Source organism: Lithobates pipiens, unplaced genomic scaffold (assembly GCF_037356315.1).
Source record: "Lithobates pipiens isolate NorthernLeopardFrog02 unplaced genomic scaffold, aLitPip1_a1.2 Scaffold_8, whole genome shotgun sequence".
Taxonomy (NCBI): Eukaryota; Metazoa; Chordata; class Amphibia; order Anura; family Ranidae; genus Lithobates; species Lithobates pipiens.
The window spans coordinates 692,550,473-692,574,544 of NW_027507903.1; the positions used below are offsets into that span (position 1 = coordinate 692,550,473).

At 49.0% G+C, this 24,072-nt stretch overlaps 1 protein-coding gene across 1 annotated transcript in view; it reads left to right on the top strand.

Moving 5' to 3' along the window:
- Positions 1-24,072, top strand: part of LOC143962555 (uncharacterized) — a 79,636-nt gene that overhangs the window by 45,061 nt on the left and 10,503 nt on the right. Inside the window, exons 10-16 of the mRNA XM_077471821.1 lie at positions 2,298-2,378; positions 5,068-5,148; positions 10,665-10,745; positions 13,712-13,792; positions 17,068-17,148; positions 19,692-19,772; positions 22,739-22,819. Of these exons, the coding sequence (XP_077327947.1) occupies positions 2,298-2,378; positions 5,068-5,148; positions 10,665-10,745; positions 13,712-13,792; positions 17,068-17,148; positions 19,692-19,772; positions 22,739-22,819 (567 nt within the window). The remainder of the gene's footprint in view (positions 1-2,297; positions 2,379-5,067; positions 5,149-10,664; positions 10,746-13,711; positions 13,793-17,067; positions 17,149-19,691; positions 19,773-22,738; positions 22,820-24,072) is intronic.

Genomic DNA, 24,072 nt, shown 5'->3' on the forward strand with positions numbered 1-24,072 from the left:
GTCAGAACCGAGGTTTGGAGGACTTTTCACCTTTTATTGCCCTCTGAGGCTGACTCAAGAGCTGGAGGGCCTTCCATCTGGGAGATTCCATTGGGATCAAACTGGAGATGAAGGTTTCAGTCTCACAGAGATTTTATCTCCTTATTAGTGGAAGTCGTTTTATAATGTCTCAAGTCTTCTCTTTTGTCTCATAATCTGCTTCTTCTCATAGGATTGGGGTGGGCAATTCATTTTCCAATGGGGCCACGTGAGAAACTGGGAATATATGGAGGGCCAAACTATTAGGCTGAACTTAAATCTGCTGAAGGAAACTTCCCAGGTGTACGGGTGCACAGAACGAGACATGATATATAAAATACAAATCCATATCGGGAACCAACCCGTATGTAATATAGTGATCTAGAACCTCCTTGGGCCAAACATACACGGGGCCAGCAGAGCAGCCTGTCTATGGGAACCCCGTGATGGTTTTTATATTTTTCCTCTATTGTAATTCACTCCCCTGCAATGTGACATCACATCAAGTCAATGCCGACTAGTGCGGGCAAAGATTCCATCCCTTACCTGTTGGGGTGGAGACTAGAGCTGGACCTGGCAACATCGTCACACATGCCCTCACCACCATCATATCCTTGTTGCTCACCTCCAATGGTCTACCTCAGTCATTCGTGGTGCGGCGTCACCCTTTCTTCATGGCTGAAGCCTTTTAGAAAGAGCGGAAGTGTGACCACCATCCAAATGTGTCTGCTGTGTCTGGCCATGTCTCTTCTTGCAGAGCCACCTGAGATGCTGGGCAGATCCCTGGACTATTCCTTGACCAATCTTGCCTTGTGTCTTGTTTGTCTTGAACCCTTTGCTCCTCCCATGAACTTCCTATTCTTACTTTTGCACTTATTGTTTGCCAGATTATTGAGCTCTCTCCAGTGGAGATCTACCTCTTGTCACTCCTGCTGACGTCCTTATCTTCGCTACTGCTCATTACCGACCTTTGGCTTGCTCCTCGACTACGCTTCCCTATGATCCCAAACTGCAACCAATCATTACTGACCTTTGGCTTGTTTACTAATTACACTTCTGCTCACTCCCTACCTGCTTTTTCTGCTACTGGACCCCGTCTTGTTCCCCTCCTGGTGGGGCTATCTTGAGGACCGCAACCTGGTACTAAGATGCAACAAATCCAATCCCCTCCATCAGGAGCTCTCGTGAACACTGGTTAGTGCTTAGAGTCCACACTACGGTTGAGCTTGCCTCATCTACCAGGGTGACTTGCTTGTATACCTATCCTGCTGTTTGGTGGAAGCCTCTCTACTAATATAGCTACTAGTCTCCATGCCTGACCCTTGACCATGACACCAAAGCTTGCAAACAGTCCATAAGAAAAATGGTACACCATTCACCTTCTCATTGGGTCTCCTCCACCCTCAAATAGTGTGTGGAACTTCCTTAATTCCTTTACCAATCTTGCCTTGTGTCTTGCTTGTCTTGAACCCTTTGCTCCTCCCATGGGACTTCCTATTTTAGCCATGCCTTTGCACTTCCTGTTTGCAAGATATATTTTTAAGCTCTCTCCAGTGGAGATCTCCCTGTTGTCACCCGTACTGACGTCCACATCTTCACTACTGCTCATTACTGACCTTTGGCTTGCTCTTCGACTACGCTTTCCTATGATCTCAACCTGCAACCGCTCCTTACCAACCTTTGCCTTGTTTAGCAACTACGCTTTTGCTTGATGCCTATCTGCTATATCTACTCTTGGCCCCAAGCTTGGTCCCCTGCTGGTGGAGCTATCCTGAGGACCGCAACATGGTACTAACATGCAACAAAACCCATCCCCACCATCGGGAGCTCTGGTGAACACCGGTTAGTGCTTAGAGTCTGCACCTTGGTTGAGCTTGCCTCATTTGCCAGGGTGAACTCGCCTTCTACTTGGGTCTCCTCCACCCTTAGTCGTGGAGTGGTCCTCTTCCAGGACTGTAGCATAGCCCATCAAGCAGTAAATCTCCAGCACACATGGGGTTCCTCCAGAATCTTCTCTATTGAACACGCCCGAAAACACAGGGTGACCCTCTGGTGTGCTTCAGCCTCTTAGGGCTTTAATTGATGAAGGCCTTAAGAGGTTGAAACACGTCAGGAGGTTGTCCCGTGTTCTTGTGCATGTTCAATGAAGAAGATTTTGGAGGAGCTATGTGTGTGCTGGAGATTTGCTGTTTTGGCAAACACAGACCTGAGATCGGCAATGGAGATGTGAGAAGTTTGTATCCTACATGATGTTCATTATGGGTCATTTTCCTTCACAGCTTCCACCATATCCAGTACCTCCAGCACCTCCAGCTTTCCATCGCCAACAACATCATCCCAGACTCCTGAAACCATCACAGGTACACCAATGTCTTCAGCTTTCTTACTGGTCTTCCACCAAATTTCCTGAACCAGTGCCAGGGGGTCTAGGTATCCTAGAGGTGTCAGTAATACAATTCAGCCGTCTTTGGGGAAGTAGATCGGAGAACGTAAGAAGTCATTTAGAATTGCCAAATAAAATCCCAACGCGGCACAAAATGGCGCCCACACCTCTCTTATCGAGCATACACGCTTTTATTCTGACGCCCGATGTGGGGGATATAAATCATTTCTACTGAAGTCAGAACCGAGGTTTGGAGGGCTTTTCACCTTTTATTGCCCGCTGAGGCTGACTCAAGAGCTGGAGGGCCTTCCATCTGGGAGATTCCATTGGGATCAAACTGGAGATGAAGGTTTCAGTCTCTCAGAGATTTTATCTCCTTATTAGTGGAAGTCGTTTTATAATGTCTCAAGTCTCCTCTTTTGTCTCATAATCTGCTTCTTCTCATAGGATTGGGGTGGGCAATTCATTTTCCAATGGGGGCACATGATAAACTGGGAATATATGTTGGGCCAAACTATAAACCATAAAGGGGTGCCTCTGAACCCTGGCTGAGACCCCCCATGGTGGCTGAAAACATAAAGGGCCCCCCTGAGCCCTGGCTGGGACCCCCCCATGGTGGCAGTACAGGGGACCAATAGCCCTGTGACCCCTGTACATACACCCCTCCTATCCCGGATTAGAGGGGAGCTGCACTGGGGGCCCCCTGGAGTATGGGGCTGAGTTGTAATTGAGACCCCTATGACCCCTCAACATAACCCCTCCTATCCATGATTAGAGGAGAGCTGCACTGGGGCCCCCTGGAGTATGGGGCTGAGTTGTAATTGAGACCCCTCTACATACACCCTCCTATCCAGGATTAGAGGGCACTAGATAGATTCCTCCCTGATTGGGCTGGAGAAAGGTTGCTTGTGAGCACATCACCAGAACTCTGGATCTTCTGGCAGGACCACTCTGACCACAGTTGCTGCGCTCCTCCTGGCTTCACTCTCGTGGTCGGCCGTTTCACATTTCAAATACATTATAAACAGGTCTCAATGTGATTCCATTTCTTGGGTAGCTCAGCTTTGCTTGTATGTCTGTGCTGACTATCTCCTAAGTCCAAATGTGTCTGCTGTGTCTGGCCATGTCTCTTCTTGCAGAGCCACCTGAGATGCTGGACAGATCCCTGGACAATTCCTTGACCAATCTTGCCTTGTGTCTTGTTTGTCTTGAACCTTGAACCCTTTGCTCCTCCCATGAACTTCCTATTCCTACTTTTGCATTTCCTGTTTGCCAGATTATTGAGCTCTCTCCAGTGGAGATCTCCCTCTTGTTACTCGTGCGGACGCCATATCTTCGCTACTGTTCATTACCGACCTTTGGCTTGCTCATCTTCTATGCTTCCCTATGATCCCAAACTGCAACCAATCGTTACTGACCTTTGGCTTGTTAACCAACTACACTTCTGCTCACTCTCTACCTGCTTTTTCTGCTTCTGGACCCCGACTTGCTCCCCTCCTGGTAGGGCAATCCTGAGGACCGCAACCTGGTACTAAGATGCAGAAAAACCTATCCCCACCATCAGGAGCTCTGGTGAACACCGGTTAGTGCTTAGAGTCCACACCACGGTTGAGCTTGCCTCATCTACCAGGGTGACCTGCTTGTATACCTATCCTGCTGTTTGGTGGAAGCCTCTCTACTAATATAGCTCCTAGTCTCCATGCCTGACCCTTGACCATGACACCAAAGCTTGCAAACTGTCCAAAAGAAAAATGGTACACCATTCACCTTCTCATTGGGTCTCCTCCACCCTCAAATAGTGTGTGGAACTTCCTTAATTCCTTGACCAATCTTGCCTTGTGTCTTGTTTGTCTTGAACCCTTTGCTCCTCCCATGGGACTTCCTATTTTAACCATGCTTTTGCACTTCCTGTTTGCAAGATAGATTTTTAAGCTCTCTCCAGTGGAGATCTCCCTGTTGTCACCCGTACTGACGTCCACATCTTCACTACTGCTCATTACCGACCTTTGGCTTGCTCTTCGACTACGCTTCCCTATGATCTCAATCTGCAACCGCTCCTTACCAACCTTTGCCTTGTTTACCAACTACGCTTTTGCTTGATGCCTACCTGCTATATCTGCTATTGGCCCCAAGCTTGGTCCCCTGCTGGTGGAGCGATCCTGAGGACTGCAACATGGTACTAACATGCAACAAAACCCATCCCCACTATCAGGAGCTCTGGTGAACACCGGTTAGTGCTTAGAGTCTGCACCTTGGTTGAGCTTGCCTCATTTGCCAGGGTGAACTCGCCTTCTACTTGGGTCTCCTCCACCCTTAGTCTTGGAGTGGTCCTCTTCCAGGACTGCAGCATAGCCCATCAAGCAGTAAATCTCCAGCACACATGGGGTTCCTCCAGAATCTTCTTTATTGAACACGCTGAAAACAAAGGGTGACCCTCTGGTGTGCTTCAGGCTCTGAGTGCTTTAATTGATGAAGGCCTTAAGAGGTTGAAACGCGTCAGCAGGTTGTCCCGTGTTCTTGTGCATGTTCAATGAAGAAGATTTTGGAGGAGCTATGTGTGTGCTGGAGATCTGCTGTTTTGGCAAACACAGACCTGAGATCGGCAATGGAGATGTGAGAAGTTTGTATCCCACATGATGTTCATTATGGGTCATTTTCCTTCACAGCTTCCACCATATCCAGTACCTCCAGCACCTCCATCTCTCCATCACCAACAACATCATCCCAGACTCCTGAAACCATCACAGGTACACCAATGTCTTCAGCTTTCTTACTGGTCTTCCACCATATTTCCTGAACCAGTGCCAGGGGGTCTAGGTATCCTAGAGGTGTCAGTAATACAATTCAGCCGTCTTTGGGGAAGTAGATCGGAGAATGTAAGAAGTCATTTAGAATTGCCAAACAAAACCCAACAAGGTACAAAATGGCGCCCACACCTCTCTTATCGAGAATACACGCTTTTATTGTGGCGCCCGATGTGGGGGATATCAATCATTTCTACTAAAGTCAGAACCGAGGTTTGGAGGGCTTTTCACCTTTTATTGCCCGCTGAGGCTGACTCAAGAGCTGGAGGGCCTTCCATCTGGGAGATTCCATTGGGATCAAACTGGAGATGAAGGTTTCAGTCTCACAGAGATTTTATCTCCTTATTAGTGGAAGTCGTTTTATAATGTCTCAAGTCTCCTCTTTTGTCTCATAATCTGCTTCTTCTCATAGGATTGGGGTGGGCAATTCATTTTCCAATGGGGGGCCACGTGAGAAACTGGGAATATATGGAGGACAGAAATTTTAGGTTGAACTTAAATCTGCTGAAGGAAACTTCCCAGGTGTACGGGTGCACAGAACGAGACATGATATATAAAATACAAATCCATATCGGGAACCAACCCGTATGTAATATAGTGATCTAGAACCTCCTTGGGCCAAACATACACGGGGCCAGCAGAGCAGCCTGTCTATGGGAACCCCGTGATGGTTTTTATATTTTCCCTCTATTGTAATTCACTCCCCTGGAATGTGACATCACATCAAGTCAATGCCGACCAGTGCGGGCAAAGATTCCGTCCCTTACCTGTTGGTTAGGAGAGTAGAACTGGACCTGGCAACATCATCACACATGCCCTCACCACCATCATATCCTTGTTGCTCACGTCCAATGGTCTACCTCAGTCATTTGTGGTGCGGCGTCACACTTTCTTCATGGCTGAAGCCTTTTAGAAAGAGCGGAAGTGTGACCACCGTCCAAATGTGTCTGCTGTGTCTGGCCATGTCTCTTCTTGCAGAGCCTCCTGAGATGCTGGGCAGATCCCTAGACAATTCCTTGACCAATCTTGCCTTGTGTCTTGTTTGTCTTGAACCCTTTGCTCCTCCCATGAACTTCCTATTCTTACTTTTGCGCTTATTGTTTGCCAAATTATTGAGCTCTCTCCAGTGGAGATCTGCCTCTTGTCACTCCTGCTGACGTCCTTATCTTCGCTACATGCTCATTACCGACCTTTGGCTTTCTCCTTGACTACGCTTCCCTATGATCCCAAACTGCAACCAATCATTACCGACCTTTGGCTTGTTTACCAATTACACTTCTGCTCACTCCCTACCTACTTTATCAGCTTCTGGACCCCGGCTTGTTCCCCTCCTGGTGGGGCGATCCTGAGGACTGCAACCTGGTACTAACATGCAACAAAACCCATCCCCACCATCAGGAGCTCTGGTGAACACCGGTTAGTGCTTAGAGTCCACACCACGGTTGAGCTTGCCTCATCTACCAGGGATACCTGCTTGTATACCTATCCCGCTGTTTGGTGGAAGCCTCTCTACTAATATAGCATCTAGTCTCCATGCCTGACCCTAGACCATGACACCAAAGCTTGCAAACAGTCCATAACAAAAACGGTACACCATTCACCTTCTCATTGGGTCTCCTCCACCCTCAAATAGTGTGTGGAACTTCCTTAATTCCTTGACCAATCTTGTCTTGTGTCTTGTTTGTCTTGAACCCTTTGCTCCTCCCATGAGACTTCCTATTTTAGCCATGCCTTTGCACTTCCTGTTTGCAAGATAGATTTTTGAGCCCTCTCCAGCGGAGATCTCCCTGTTGTCACCCGTACTGACGTCCACATCTTCACTACTGCTCATTACTGACCTTTGGCTTGCTCCTCGACTACGCTTCCCTATGATCTCAACCTGCAACCGCTCCTTACCAACCTTTGCCTTGTTTACCAACTATGCTTTTGCTTGATGCCTACCTGCTATATCTGCTATTGGCCCCAAGCTTGGTCCCCTCCTGGTGGAGCGATCCTGAGGACCCGTAACATGATACTAACATGCAACAAAACCCATCCCCACCATCAGGAGCTCTGGTGAACACCGGTTAGTGCTTAGAGTCTGCTCCTCGGTTGAGCTTGCCTCATTTGCCAGGGTGAACTCGCCTTCTACTTGGGTCTCCTCCACCCTTAGTCGTGGAGTGGTCCTCTTCCAGGACTGCAGCATAGCCCATCAAGCAGTAAATCTCCAGCACACACGGGGCTCCTCTAGAATCTTCTTTATTGAACACGCCTGAAAACAAAGGGTGACCCTCTGGTGTGCTTCAGCCTCTTAGGGCTTTAATTGATGAAGGCCTTAAGAGGTTGAAACACGTCAGCAGGTTGTCCCGTGTTCTTGTGCATGTTCTATGAAGAAGATTTTGGAGGAGCTATGTGTGTGCTGGAGATCTGCTGTTTTGGCAAACACAGACCTGAGATGGGCAATGGAGATGTGAGAAGTTTGTATCCTACATGATGTTCATTATGGGTCATTTTCCTTCACGGCTTCCACCATATCCAGTACCTCCAGCACCTCCATCTCTCCATCGCCAACAACATCATCCCAGACTCCTGAAACCATCACAGGTACACCAATGTCTTCAGCTTTCTTACTGGTCTTCCACCATATTTCCTGAACCAGTGCCAGGGGGTCTAGGTATCCTAGAGATGTCAGTAATACAATTCAGCCGTCTTTGGGGAAGTAGATCGGAGAACGTAAGAAGTCATTTAGAATTGCCAAATAAAAACCCAACGCGGCACAAAATGGCGCCCACACCTCTCTTATCGAGCATACACGCTTTTATTCTGACGCCCGATGTGGGGGATATCAATCATTTCTACTAAAGTCAGAACCGAGGTTTGGAGGGCTTTTCACCTTTTATTGCCCGCTGAGGCTGACTCAAGAGCTGGAGGGCCTTCCATCTGGGAGATTCCATTGGGATCAAACTGGAGATGAAGGTTTCTGTCTCACAGAGATTTTATCTCCTTATTAGTGGAAGTCGTTTTATAATGTCTCAAGTCTTCTCTTTTGTCTCATAATCTGCTTCTTCTCATAGGATTGGGGTGGGCAATTCATTTTCCAATGGGGGCACATGATAAACTGGGAATATATGGAGGGCCAAGCTATAAACCATAAAGGGCTGCCTCTGAACCCTGGCTGAGACCCCCCATGGTGGCTGAAAACATAAAGGGCCCCCCTGAGCCCTGGCCGGGACCCCCCCATGGTGGCAGTACAGGGGACCAATAGCCCTGTGACCCCTGTACATACACCCCTCCTATCCTGGATTAGAGGGGAGCCGCACTGGGGGCCCCCTGGAGCATGGGGCTGAGTTGTAATTGAGACCCCTGAACATACACCCCCCCTCCTATCCAGGATTAGAGGGAGCTGCACTGGGGGCCCCCTGGAGTATGGGGCCGAGTTGTAATTGAGATCCCTGTGACCCCTGAACATACACCCCTGGTATCTGCAATTGGGGGGAGCCGCAATGGGAACCCCTAGGGACTATAGGGCTGAGTTGTAATTGAGACCCCTGTGACCCCTGCACATACACCCCTCCTAATCAGGATTAGAGGGAGCCGCACTGGGGCCCCCTGGAGTATGGGGCTGAGTTGTAATTGAGACCCCTCTACATACACCCTCCTATCCAGGATTAGAGGGCACTACATAGATTCCTCCCTGGTTGGGCTGGAGAAAGGTTGCTTGTGAGCACATCACCAGAACTCTGGATCTTCTGACAGGACCCCTCTGACCACAGTTGCTGCGCTACTCCTGGCTTCACTCTCGTGGTCAGCCGTTTCACATTCCAAATACATTATAAACAGGTCTCAATGTGATTCCATTTTTTGGGTAGCTCAGCTTTGCTTGTATGTCTGTGCTGACTATCTCCGAAGTCCAAATGTGTCTGCTGTGTCTGGCCATGTCTCTTCTTGCTGAGCCACCTGAGATGCTGGACAGATCCCTGGGCAATTCCTTGATCAATCTTGCCTTGTGTCTTGTTTGTCTTGAACCTTGAACCCTTTGCTCCTCCCATGAACTTCCTATTCCTACTTTTGCACTTCCTGTTTGCCAGATTATTGAGCTCTCTCCAGTGGAGATCTCCCTCTTGTCACTCGTGCGGACGTCCCTATCTTCCCTACTGCTCATTACTGACCTTTGGCTTTCTCCTCTTCTATGCTTCCCTATGATCCCAAACTGCAACCAATCGTTACCGACCTTTGGCTTGTTAACCAACTACACTTCTGCTCACTCCCTACCTGCTTTTTCTGCTTCTGGACCCCGACTTGCTCCCCTCCTGGTGGGGCAATCCTGAGGACCGCAACCTGATACTAAGATGCAGCAAAACCTATCCCCACCATCAGGAGCTCTGGTGAACACCGGTTAGTGCTTAGAGTCCACACCACGGTTGAGCTTGCCTCATCTACCAGGGTGACCTGCTTGTATACCTATCCTGCTGTTTGGTGGAAGCCTCTCTACTAATATAGCTACTAGTCTCCATGCCTGACCCTTGACCATGACACCAAAGCTTGCAAACACAGTCCATAAGAAAAATGGTACACCATTCACCTTCTCATTGGGTCTCCTCCACCCTCAAATACTGTGTGGAACGTCCCCCTCAATTCCTTGACCAATCTTGCCTTGGTTGTCTTGAACCCTTTGCTCCTCCCATGGGACTTCCTATTTTAGCCATGCCTTTGCACTTCCTGTTTGCAAGATAGATTTTTGAGCTCTTTCCAGCGGAGATCTACCTGTTGTCACCCGTACTGACGTCCGCATCTTCACTACTGCCCATTACCGACCTTTGGCTTGCTCCGCGACTACGCTTCCCTATGATCTCAACCTGCAACCGCTCCTTACCAACCTTTGCCTTGTTTACCAACTACGCTTTTGCTTGATGCCTACCTGCTATATCTGCTATTGGCCCCAAGCTTGGTCCCCTCCTGGTGGAGCGATCCTGAGGACCCGTAACATTTTACTAACATGAAACAAAACCCATCCCCACCATCAGGAGCTCTGGTGAACACTGATTAGTGCTTACAGTCTGCACCTTGGTTGAGCTTGCCTCATTTTCCAGGGTGAGCTCACCTTCTACTTGGGTCTCCTCCACCCTTAGTCCGTGGAGTGGTCCTCTTCCAGGACTGCAGCATAGCCCATCAAGCAGTAATTCTCCAGCACACACGGGGCTCCTCCAGAATATTCTTTATTGAACATGCCTGAAAACAAAGGGTGACCCTCTGCTGTGCTTCAGCCTCTTAGGGCTTTAATTGATGAAGGCCTTAAGAGGTTGAAACACGTCAGCAGGTTGTCCCGTGTTCTTGTGCATGTTCAATGAAGAAGATTTTGGAGGAGCTATGTGTGTGCTGGAGATTTGCTGTTTTGGCAAACACAGACCTGAGATCGGCAATGGAGATGTGAAAAGTTTGTATCCCACATGATGTTCATTATGGGTCATTTTCCTTCACAGCTTCCACCATATCCAGTACCTCCAGCACCTCCATCTCTCCATCGCCAACAACATCTTCCCAGAGCCCCAAAAGCGTCACAAGTACACCAATGTCTTCAGCTTTCTTACTGGTCTTCCACCATATTTCCTGAACCAGTGCCAGGGGCTCTAGGTATCCTAGAGGTGTCAGTAATACAATTCAGCCGTCTTTGGGGAAGTAGATCGGAGAACGTAAGAAGTCATTTAGAATTGCCAAATAAAATCCCAACACGGCACAAAATGGCGCCCACACCTCTCTTATCGAGCATACACGCTTTTATTCTGACGCCCGATGTGGGGGATATCAATCATTTCTACTGAAGTCAGAACCGAGGTTTGTATGTAGTATAGTGATCTAGCACCTCCTTGGGCCAAACATACACGGGGCCAGCAGAGCAGCCTGTCTATGGGAACCCCGTGATGGTTTTTATATATATTCCCTCTATTGTAATTCAATCCCCTGGAATGTGACATCACATCAAGTCAATGCCGACCAGTGCGGGCAAAGATTCCGTCCCTTACCTGTTGGGGTGGAGACTAGAGCTGGACCTGGCAACATCTTCACACATGCCCTCACCACCATCGTATCCTTGTTGCTCACCTCCAATGGTCTACCTCAGTCATTTGTGGTGCGGCGTCACACTTTCTTCATGGCTGAAGCCTTTTAGAAAGGGCAAAAGTGTGACCACCGCCATCTTAGTGACTGGCAGATCAATGAGGCCAGAAGCACAGCTATCGCTAACCTGTTGACTGCCCGCCCCGGTCCAGGGAACCCGCACTCCTCCCCCAGAGTCATAGAGTAGTGACAAACCCGCTGGGGGAGAAAATGACGCCACCGCCATCTCTTGTAGACACCTGATCTTCAAGACATTACGGTGAAGGTGCCTAGGCACGCACACACAGAGTGTTATCTTCCCTCAACCAGGAGCTTCTTCTTCACACTCCTTCGTTCTGTAGTTCAGCAGGTCTATTCAGATCCTCATGTTAGTGTAACTGGGGCCTTCATCAGGGCCCTGGTGCAAGAAACCATAAAGGGCTCCCCTGAGAACTGTCTGGGATCCCCCCATGATGGCTGGACAGGGGATCAATAGCCCTGTGACCCCTGTACATACCCATCCTCCTATCCTGGATTAGAGGGGAGCCACACCGGGGGCCCCCTGGTGTATCGGGCTGAGGTGTAATTGAGACCCCTGTACATACACCCCTCTATCCAGGATTAGAGGGCACTAGATAGATTCCTCCTTGGTTGGGCTGGAGAAAGGTTGCTTGTGAGCACATCACCAGAACTCTGGATCTTCTGACAGGACCCCTCTGACCACAGTTGCTGCGCTCCTCCTGGCTTCACTCTCGTGGTCGGCCGTTTCACATTCCAAATACATTATAAACAGGTCTCAATGTGATTCCATTTCTTGCATAGCTCAGCTTTGCTTGTATGTCTGTGCTGACTATCTCCCAAATCCAAATGTGTCTGCTGTGTCTGGCCATGTCTCTTCTTGCAGAGTCACCTGAGATGCTGGACAGATCCCTGGGCAATTCCTTGATCAATCTTGCCTTGTGTCTTGTTTGTCTTGAACCTTGAACCCTTTGCTCCTCCCATGAACTTCCTATTCCTACTTTTGCACTTCCTGTTTGCCAGATTATTGAGCTCTCTCCAGTGGAGAGCTCCCTCTTGTCACTTGTGCTGACGTCCCCATCTTCGCTACTGCTCATTACCGACCTTTGGCTTGCACCTCTTCTATGCTTCCCTATGATCCCAAACTGCAACCAATCGTTACCGACCTTTGGCTTGTTTACCAATTACACTTCTGCTCACTCCCTATTTGCTTTATCTGCTTCTGGACCCCGGATTGTTCCCCTCCTGGTGGGGCGATCCTGAGGACCACAACCTGGTACTAAAATGCAGCAAAACCCATCCCCTCCATCAGGAGCTCTGGTGAACACCGGTTAGTGCTTAGAGTCCACACTACGGTTGAGCTTGCCTCATCTACCAGAGTGACCTGCTTATATACCTATCCTGCTGTTTGGTGGAAGCCTCTCTACTAATATAGCATCTAGTCTCCATGCCTGACCCTTGACCATGACACCAAAGCTTACAAACAGTCCATAACAAAAATGGTACACCATTCACCTTCTCATTGGGTCTCCTCCACCCTCAAACAGTGTGTGGAACTTTCCTCAATTCCTTGACCAATCTTGCCTTGTGTCTTGCTTGTCTTGAACCCTTTGCTCCACCCATGAGACTTCCTATATAAGCCATGCCTTTGCACTTCCTGTTTGCAAGATAGATTATTGAGCTCTCTCCAGCGGAGATCTCCCTGTTGTCACCCGTACTGACGTCCACATCTTCACTACTGCTCGTTACCGACCTTTGGCTTGCTCCGCGACTACGCTTCCCTATGATCTCAACCTGCAACCGCTCCTTACCAACCTTTGGCTTGTTTACCAACTACGCTTTTGCTTGATGCCTACCTGCTATATCTGCTATTGGCCCCAAGCTTGGTCCCCTGCTGGTGGAGCTATCCTGAGGACCGCAACATGGTACTAACATGCAACAAAACCCATCCCCACCATCGGGAGCTCTGGTGAACATCGGTTAGTGCTTAGAGTCTGCCCCTTGGTTGAGCTTGCCTCATTTGCCAGGGTGATCTCGCCTTCTACTTGGGTCTCCTCCACCCTTAGTCGTGGAGTGGTCCTCTTCCAGGACTGCAGCATAGCCCATCAAGCAGTAAATCTCCAGCACACATGGGGTTCCTCCAGAATATTCTTTATTGAACACGCCTGAAAACACAGGGTGACCCTCTGCTGTGCTTCAGCCTCTTAGGGCTTTAATTGATGAAGGACTTAAGAGGTTGAAACACGTCAGCAGGTTGTCCCGTGTTCTTGTGCATGTTCAATGAAGAAGATTTTGGAGGAGCTATGTGTGTGCTGGAGATCTGCTGTTTTGGCAAACACAGACCTGAGATCGGCAATGGAGATGTGAGAAGTTTGTATCCCACATGATGTTCATTATGGGTCATTTTCCTTCACAGCTTCCACCATATCCAGTACCTCCAGCATCTCCAACTCTCCATCGCCAACAACATCATCCCAGACTCCTGAAACCATCACAGGTACACCAATGTCTTCAGCTTTCTTACTGGTCTTCCACCAAATTTCCTGAACCAGTGCCAGGGGGTCTAGGTATCCTAGAGGTGTCAGTAATACAATTCAGCCGTCTTTGGGGAAGTAGATCGGAGAACGTAAGAAGTCATTTAGAATTGCCAAACAAAAACCCAACGCGGCACAAAATGGCGCCCACACCTCTCTTATCGAGAATACACGCTTTTATTCTGGCGCCCGATGTGGGGAAAATAAATAATTTCTACTAAAGTCAGAACCGAGGTTTGGAGGGCTTTTCACCTTTTATTGCCCGCTGAGGCTGACTCAAGAGCTGGAGGGCCTTCCATCTGGGAGATTCCATTGGGATCAAACTGGAGATGAAGGTTTCAGTCTCACAGAGATTTTATCTCCTGATTAGTGGAAGTCGTTTTATAATGTCTCAAGTCTCCTCTTTTGTCTCATAATCTGCTTCTTCTCATAGGATTGGGGTGGGCAATTCATTTTCCAATGGGGCAACGTGAGAAACTGGGAATATATGGAGGGCCAAACTATTAGGCTGAACTTAAATCTGCTGAAGGAAACTTCCCAGGCATACGGGTGCACAGAACGAGACATGATATATAAAATACAAATCCATATCGGGAACCAACCCGTATGTAATATAGTGATCTAGAACCTCCTTGGGCCAAACATACACGGGGCCAGCAGAGCAGCCTGTCTATGGGAACCCCGTTATGGTTTTTATATTTTTCCTCTATTGTAATTCACTCCCCTGGAATGTGACATCACATCAAGTCAATGCCGAGCAGTACGGGCAAAGATTCCGTCCCTTACCTGTTGGGGTGGAGACTAGAGCTGGACCTGGCAACATCTTCACACATGCCCTCACCACCATCATATCCTTGTTGCTCACCTCCAATGGTCTACCTCAGTCATTCGTGGTGCGGCGTCACACTTTCTTCATGGCTGAAGCATTTTAGAAAGGGCGGAAGTGTGACCACCGCCATCTTAGTGACTGGCGGACCAATGAGGCCAGAAGCACAGCTGTCGCTAACCTGTTGACTGCCCGACCCCGTTCAGGGAACCCGCACTCCTCCCCCAGAGTCATAGAGTAGTGACAAACCCGCTGGGGGAGAAAATGACGCCAAAGCCATCTCTTGTAGATCTTCAGGACATTACGGTGAAGGTGCCTAGGCACGCACACACAGAGTGTTATCTTCCCTCAACCAGGAGCTCCTTCTTCACACTTCTCCATTCCATAGCTCAGCAGGTCTATTCAGATCCTCATGTTGGTGTGTCCAATGGGTATTGGTGTAACTAGGGCCTTCATCAGGGCCCTGGTGCAAGAAACCATAAAGGGCTCCCCTGAGCCCTGTCCGGAATCCCCCCATGGTGGCTGAAAACATAAAGGGCCCCCCTGAGCCCTGGCCCAGACCCCCCGTGGTGGCTGAAACCATAAAGGGCCTCCCTGAGCCCTGACCGGGACCCCCCCATGGTGGCTGTACAGGGTACCAATAGCCCTGTGACCCCTGTACATACACCCCTCCTATCCAGGATTAGAGGGAGCTGCACTGGGGGCCCCCTGGAGCATGGGGCTGAGTTGTAATTGAGACCCCTGTGACCCCTGAACCATACACCCCTCCTATCCAGGATTAGAGGGGAGCCACACTAGGGGGCCCCCGGAGTATGGGGCTGAGTTGCAATTGAGACCCCTGTGACCCCTGTACATACACCCCTCCTATCCAGGATTAGAGGGCACTAGATAGAATCCTCCCTGGTTGGGCTGGAGAAAGGTTGCTTGTGAGCACATCACCAGAACTCTGAATCTTCTGACAGGACCCCTCTGACCACAGTTGCTGCGCTCCTCCTGGCTTCACTCTCGTGGTTGGCCGTTTCACATTCCAAATACATTATAAACAGGTCTCAATGTGGTTCCATTTCTTGGGTAGCTCAGCTTTGCTTGTATGTCTGTGCTGACTATCTCCCAAGTCCAAATGTGTCTGCTGTGTCTGGCCATATCTCTTCTTGCAGAGCCACCTGAGATGCTGGACAGATCCCTGGGCAATTCCTTGACCAATCTTGCCTTGTGTCTTGTTAGTCTTGAACCTAGAACCCTTTGCTCCTCCCATGAACTTCCTATTCCTACTTTTGCACTTCCTGTTTGCCAGATTATTGAGCTCTCTCCAGCGGAGATCTCCCTCTTGTCACTCGTGCTGATGTCCCTATCTTCCCTACTGCTCATTACTGACCTTTGGCTTGCTCCTCTTCTATGCTTCCCTATGATCCCAAACTGCAACCAATCATTACTGACCTTTGGCTTGTTTACCAATTACACTTCTGCTCACTCCCTACCTGCTTTATCTGCTTCTGGACCCCGGCTTGTTCCCCTCCTGGTGGGGCGATCCTGAGGAGCACAACCTGGTACTAAAATGCAGCAAAACCCATCCCCTCCATCAGAAGCTCTGGTGAACACCGGTTAGTGCTTAGAGTCCACACCACGGCTGAGCTTGCCTCATCTACCAGGCTGACCTGCTTATATACCTATCCTGCTGTTTGGTGGGAGCCTCTCTACTAATATCATTTGTACTGACGTCCACATCTTCACTACTGCTCATTACCGACCTTTGGCTTGCTCCTTGACTACACTTCCCTATGATCTCAATCTGCAACCGCTCATTACCAACCTTTGCCTTGTTTACCAACTACGCTTTTGCTTGATGCCTACCTGCTATATCTGCTATTGGCCCCAAGCTTGTTCCACTCTTGGCGGAGCAATCTTGAGGACCCGTAACATGGTACTAACATGCAACAAAACCCATCCCCACCATCAGGAGCTCTGGTGAACACCGGATATTGCTTAGAGTCTGCACCTCGGTTAAGCTTGCCTCATTTGCCAGGGTGACCTCGCCTTCAACTTGGGTCTCCTCCACCCTTAGTCCGTGCAGTGGTCCTCTTCCAGGACTGCAGCATAGCCCATCAAGCAGTAATTCTCCAGCACACACGGGGGTCCTCCAGAATATTCTTTATTGAACACGCCTGAAAACACAGGGTGACCCTCTGGTGTGCTTCAGCCTCTTAGGGCTTTAATTGATGAAGGCCTAAGAGGCTGAAACACGTCAGGAGGTTGTCCCGTGTTCTTGTGCATGTTCAATGAAGAAGATTTTGGAGGAGCTATGTGTGTGCTGGAGATTTGCTGTTTTGGCAAACGCAGACCTGAGCTCGGCAATGGAGATGTGAGAAGTTTGTATCCCACATGATGTTCATTATGGGTCATTTTCCTTCACAGCTTCCACCATATCCAGTACCTCCAGCACCTCCATCTCTCCATCGCCAACAACATCATCCCAGACTCCTGAAACCATCACAGGTACACCAATGTCTTCAGCTTTCTTACTGGTCTTCCACCATATTTCCTGAACCAGTGCCAGGGGGTCTAGGTATCCTAGAGGTGTCAGTAATACAATTCAGCCGTCTTTGGGGAAGTAGATTGGAGAACGTAAGAAGTCATTTAGAATTGCCAAACAAAAACCCAACGCGGCACAAAATGGCGCCCACACCTCTCTTATCGAGAATACACGCTTTTATTCTGGCGCCCGATGTGGGGGATATAAATCATTTCTTCTGAAGTCAGAACCGAGGTTTGGAGGACTTTTTACCTTTTATTGCCCGCTGAGGCTGACTCAAGAGCTGGAGGGCCTTCCATCTGGGGGATTCCATTGGGATCAAACTGGAGATGAAGGTTTAAGTCTCACAGAGATTTTATCTCCTTATTAGTGGAAGTCGTTTTATAATGTCTCAAGTCTCCTCTTTTGTCTCATAATCTGCTTCTTCTCATAGGATTGGGGTGGGCAATTAATTTTCCAATGGGGCCACGTGAGAAACTGGGAATATATGGAGGACAGAAATTTTAGGTTGAACTTAAATCTGCTGAAGGAAACTTCCCAGGTGTACGGGTGCACAGAACGAGACATGATATATAAAATACAAATCCATATCGGGAACCAACCCGTATGTAATATAGTGATCTAGCACCTCCTTGGGCCAAACATACACAGGGCCAGCAGAGCAGCCTGTCTATGGGAACCCCGTGATGGTTTTTATACTTTCCCTCTATTGTAATTCACTCCCCTGGAATGTGACATCACATCAAGTCAATGCCGACCAGTGCGGGCAAAGATTCCATCCCTTACCTGTTGGTTAGGAGAGTAGAACTGGACCTGGCAACATCATCACACATGCCCTCACCACCATCATATCCTTGTTGCTCACCTCCAATGGTCTACCTCAGTCATTTGTGGTGCGGCGTCACCCTTTCTTCATGGCTGAAGCCTTTTAGAAAGGGCGGAAGTGTGACCACCGTCCAAATGTGTCTGCTGTGTCTGGCCATGTCTCTTCTTGCAGAGTCACCTGAGATGCTGGGCAGCTCCTTGGACAATTCCTTGATCAATCTTGCCTTGTGTCTTGTTTGTCTTGAACCTTGAACCCTTTGCTCCTCCCATGAACTTCCTATTCTTACTTTTGCACTTATTGTTTGCCAGATTATTGAGCTCTCTCCAGTGGAGATCTGCCTCTTGTCAGTCGTGCGGACGTCCATATCTTCGCTACTGCTCATTACCGACCTTTGGCTTGCTCCTTGACTACGCTTCCCTATGATTTCCAACCTGCAACCAATCATTACTGACCTTTGGCTTGTTTACCAATTACACTTCTGCTCACTCTCTACCTGCTTTATCTGCTTCTGGGCCCTGGCTTGTTCCCCTCCTGGTGGTTCAATCCTGAGGACTGCAACCTGATACTAAGATGCAGCAAAACCCATCCCCTACATCAGAAGCTGTGGTGAACACCGGTTAGTGCTTAGAGTCCACACCACGGTTGAGCTTGCCTCATCTACCAGAGTGACCTGCTTATATACCTATCCTGCTGTTTGGTGGAAGCCTCTCTACTAATATAGCTACTAGTCTCCATGCCTGACCCTTGACCATGACACCAAAGCTTGCAAACACAGTCCATAACAAAAATGGTACACCATTCACCTTCTCATTGGGTCTCCTCCACCCTCAAACAGTGCGTGGAACGTCCCCCTCAATTCCTTGACCAATCTTGCCTTGTTTGTCTTGAACCCTTTGCTCCTCCCATGGGACTTCCTCTTTTAGCCATGCCTTTGCACTTCCTGTTTACAAGATAGATTTTTGAGCCCTTTCCAGCGGTGATCTCCCTGTTGTCACCCGTACTGACGTCCACATCTTCACTACTGCTCATTACCGACCTTTGGCTTGCTGCTCGACTACGCTTCCCTATGATCTCAACCTGCAACTGCTCCTTACCAACCTTGGCCTTGTTTACCAACTACGCTTTTGTTTGATGCCTACCTGCTATATCTGATATTTGCCCCAAGCTTGGTCCCCTCCTGGTGGAGCTATCCTGAGGACTGCATCATGGTAGTAACATGTAACAAAACCCATCCCCACCATCAGGAGCTCTGGTGAACACTGGTTAGTGCTTAGAGTCTGCTAATCGGTTGAGCTTGCCTCATTTGCCAGGGTGAACTCGCCTTCTACTTGGGTCTCCTCCACCCTTAGTCATGGAGTGGTCCTCTTCCAGGACTGCAGCATAGCCCATCAAGCAGTAAATCTCCAGCACACACGGGGCTCCTCCAGAATATTCTTTATTAAACACGCCTGAAAACAAAGGGTGACTCTTAGGGCTTTATTTGATGAAGGCTTTAAGAGGCTGAAACGCGTCAGGAGGTTGTCCCGTGTTCTTGTGCATGTTCAATGAAGAAGATTTTGGAGGAGCTATGTGTGTGCTGGAGATCTGCTGTTTTGGCAAACGCAGACCTGAGCTCGGCAATGGAGATGTGAAAAGTTTGTATCCTACATGATGTTCATTATGGGTCATTTTCCTTCACAGCTTCCACCATATCCAGTACCTCCAGCACCTCCATCTCTCCATCGCCAACAACATCATCCCAGACTCCTGAAACCGTCACAGGTACACCAATGTCTTCAGCTTTCTTACTGGTCTTCCACCATATTTCCTGAACCAGTGCCAGGGGGTCTAGGTATCCTAGAGGTGTCAGTAATACAATTCAGCCGTCTTTGGGGAAGTAGATCGGAGAACGTAAGAAGTCATTTAGAATTGCCAAATAAAATCCCAACACGGCACAAAATGGCGCCCACACCTCTCTTATCGAGCATACACGCTTTTATTCTGACGCCCGATGTGGGGGATATCAATCATTTCTACTGAAGTCAGAACCGAGGTTTGTATGTAGTATAGTGATCTAGCACCTCCTTGGGCCAAACATACACGGGGCCAGCAGAGCAGCCTGTCTATGGGAACCCCGTGATGGTTTTTATATATATTCCCTCTATTGTAATTCAATCCCCTGGAATGTGACATCACATCAAGTCAATGCCGACCAGTGCGGGCAAAGATTCCGTCCCTTACCTGTTGGGGTGGAGACTAGAGCTGGACCTGGCAACATCTTCACACATGCCCTCACCACCATCGTATCCTTGTTGCTCACCTCCAATGGTCTACCTCAGTCATTTGTGGTGCGGCGTCACACTTTCTTCATGGCTGAAGCCTTTTAGAAAGGGCAAAAGTGTGACCACCGCCATCTTAGTGACTGGCAGATCAATGAGGCCAGAAGCACAGCTATCGCTAACCTGTTGACTGCCCGCCCCGGTCCAGGGAACCCGCACTCCTCCCCCAGAGTCATAGAGTAGTGACAAACCCGCTGGGGGAGAAAATGACGCCACCGCCATCTCTTGTAGACACCTGATCTTCAAGACATTACGGTGAAGGTGCCTAGGCACGCACACACAGAGTGTTATCTTCCCTCAACCAGGAGCTTCTTCTTCACACTCCTTCGTTCTGTAGTTCAGCAGGTCTATTCAGATCCTCATGTTAGTGTAACTGGGGCCTTCATCAGGGCCCTGGTGCAAGAAACCATAAAGGGCTCCCCTGAGAACTGTCTGGGATCCCCCCATGATGGCTGGACAGGGGATCAATAGCCCTGTGACCCCTGTACATACCCATCCTCCTATCCTGGATTAGAGGGGAGCCACACCGGGGGCCCCCTGGTGTATCGGGCTGAGGTGTAATTGAGACCCCTGTACATACACCCCTCTATCCAGGATTAGAGGGCACTAGATAGATTCCTCCTTGGTTGGGCTGGAGAAAGGTTGCTTGTGAGCACATCACCAGAACTCTGGATCTTCTGACAGGACCCCTCTGACCACAGTTGCTGCGCTCCTCCTGGCTTCACTCTCGTGGTCGGCCGTTTCACATTCCAAATACATTATAAACAGGTCTCAATGTGATTCCATTTCTTGCATAGCTCAGCTTTGCTTGTATGTCTGTGCTGACTATCTCCCAAATCCAAATGTGTCTGCTGTGTCTGGCCATGTCTCTTCTTGCAGAGTCACCTGAGATGCTGGACAGATCCCTGGGCAATTCCTTGATCAATCTTGCCTTGTGTCTTGTTTGTCTTGAACCTTGAACCCTTTGCTCCTCCCATGAACTTCCTATTCCTACTTTTGCACTTCCTGTTTGCCAGATTATTGAGCTCTCTCCAGTGGAGAGCTCCCTCTTGTCACTTGTGCTGACGTCCCCATCTTCGCTACTGCTCATTACCGACCTTTGGCTTGCACCTCTTCTATGCTTCCCTATGATCCCAAACTGCAACCAATCGTTACCGACCTTTGGCTTGTTTACCAATTACACTTCTGCTCACTCCCTATTTGCTTTATCTGCTTCTGGACCCCGGATTGTTCCCCTCCTGGTGGGGCGATCCTGAGGACCACAACCTGGTACTAAAATGCAGCAAAACCCATCCCCTCCATCAGGAGCTCTGGTGAACACCGGTTAGTGCTTAGAGTCCACACTACGGTTGAGCTTGCCTCATCTACCAGAGTGACCTGCTTATATACCTATCCTGCTGTTTGGTGGAAGCCTCTCTACTAATATAGCATCTAGTCTCCATGCCTGACCCTTGACCATGACACCAAAGCTTACAAACAGTCCATAACAAAAATGGTACACCATTCACCTTCTCATTGGGTCTCCTCCACCCTCAAACAGTGTGTGGAACTTTCCTCAATTCCTTGACCAATCTTGCCTTGTGTCTTGCTTGTCTTGAACCCTTTGCTCCACCCATGAGACTTCCTATATAAGCCATGCCTTTGCACTTCCTGTTTGCAAGATAGATTATTGAGCTCTCTCCAGCGGAGATCTCCCTGTTGTCACCCGTACTGACGTCCACATCTTCACTACTGCTCGTTACCGACCTTTGGCTTGCTCCGCGACTACGCTTCCCTATGATCTCAACCTGCAACCGCTCCTTACCAACCTTTGGCTTGTTTACCAACTACGCTTTTGCTTGATGCCTACCTGCTATATCTGCTATTGGCCCCAAGCTTGGTCCCCTGCTGGTGGAGCTATCCTGAGGACCGCAACATGGTACTAACATGCAACAAAACCCATCCCCACCATCGGGAGCTCTGGTGAACATCGGTTAGTGCTTAGAGTCTGCCCCTTGGTTGAGCTTGCCTCATTTGCCAGGGTGATCTCGCCTTCTACTTGGGTCTCCTCCACCCTTAGTCGTGGAGTGGTCCTCTTCCAGGACTGCAGCATAGCCCATCAAGCAGTAAATCTCCAGCACACATGGGGTTCCTCCAGAATATTCTTTATTGAACACGCCTGAAAACACAGGGTGACCCTCTGCTGTGCTTCAGCCTCTTAGGGCTTTAATTGATGAAGGACTTAAGAGGTTGAAACACGTCAGCAGGTTGTCCCGTGTTCTTGTGCATGTTCAATGAAGAAGATTTTGGAGGAGCTATGTGTGTGCTGGAGATCTGCTGTTTTGGCAAACACAGACCTGAGATCGGCAATGGAGATGTGAGAAGTTTGTATCCCACATGATGTTCATTATGGGTCATTTTCCTTCACAGCTTCCACCATATCCAGTACCTCCAGCATCTCCAACTCTCCATCGCCAACAACATCATCCCAGACTCCTGAAACCATCACAGGTACACCAATGTCTTCAGCTTTCTTACTGGTCTTCCACCAAATTTCCTGAACCAGTGCCAGGGGGTCTAGGTATCCTAGAGGTGTCAGTAATACAATTCAGCCGTCTTTGGGGAAGTAGATCGGAGAACGTAAGAAGTCATTTAGAATTGCCAAACAAAAACCCAACGCGGCACAAAATGGCGCCCACACCTCTCTTATCGAGAATACACGCTTTTATTCTGGCGCCCGATGTGGGGAAAATAAATAATTTCTACTAAAGTCAGAACCGAGGTTTGGAGGGCTTTTCACCTTTTATTGCCCGCTGAGGCTGACTCAAGAGCTGGAGGGCCTTCCATCTGGGAGATTCCATTGGGATCAAACTGGAGATGAAGGTTTCAGTCTCACAGAGATTTTATCTCCTGATTAGTGGAAGTCGTTTTATAATGTCTCAAGTCTCCTCTTTTGTCTCATAATCTGCTTCTTCTCATAGGATTGGGGTGGGCAATTCATTTTCCAATGGGGCAACGTGAGAAACTGGGAATATATGGAGGGCCAAACTATTAGGCTGAACTTAAATCTGCTGAAGGAAACTTCCCAGGCATACGGGTGCACAGAACGAGACATGATATATAAAATACAAATCCATATCGGGAACCAACCCGTATGTAATATAGTGATCTAGAACCTCCTTGGGCCAAACATACACGGGGCCAGCAGAGCAGCCTGTCTATGGGAACCCCGTTATGGTTTTTATATTTTTCCTCTATTGTAATTCACTCCCCTGGAATGTGACATCACATCAAGTCAATGCCGACCAGTACGGGCAAAGATTCCGTCCCTTACCTGTTGGGGTGGAGACTAGAGCTGGACCTGGCAACATCTTCACACATGCCCTCACCACCATCATATCCTTGTTGCTCACCTCCAATGGTCTACCTCAGTCATTCGTGGTGCGGCGTCACACTTTCTTCATGGCTGAAGCATTTTAGAAAGGGCGGAAGTGTGACCACCGCCATCTTAGTGACTGGCGGACCAATGAGGCCAGAAGCACAGCTGTCGCTAACCTGTTGACTGCCCGACCCCGTTCAGGGAACCCGCACTCCTCCCCCAGAGTCATAGAGTAGTGACAAACCCGCTGGGGGAGAAAATGACGCCAAAGCCATCTCTTGTAGATCTTCAGGACATTACGGTGAAGGTGCCTAGGCACGCACACACAGAGTGTTATCTTCCCTCAACCAGGAGCTCCTTCTTCACACTTCTCCATTCCATAGCT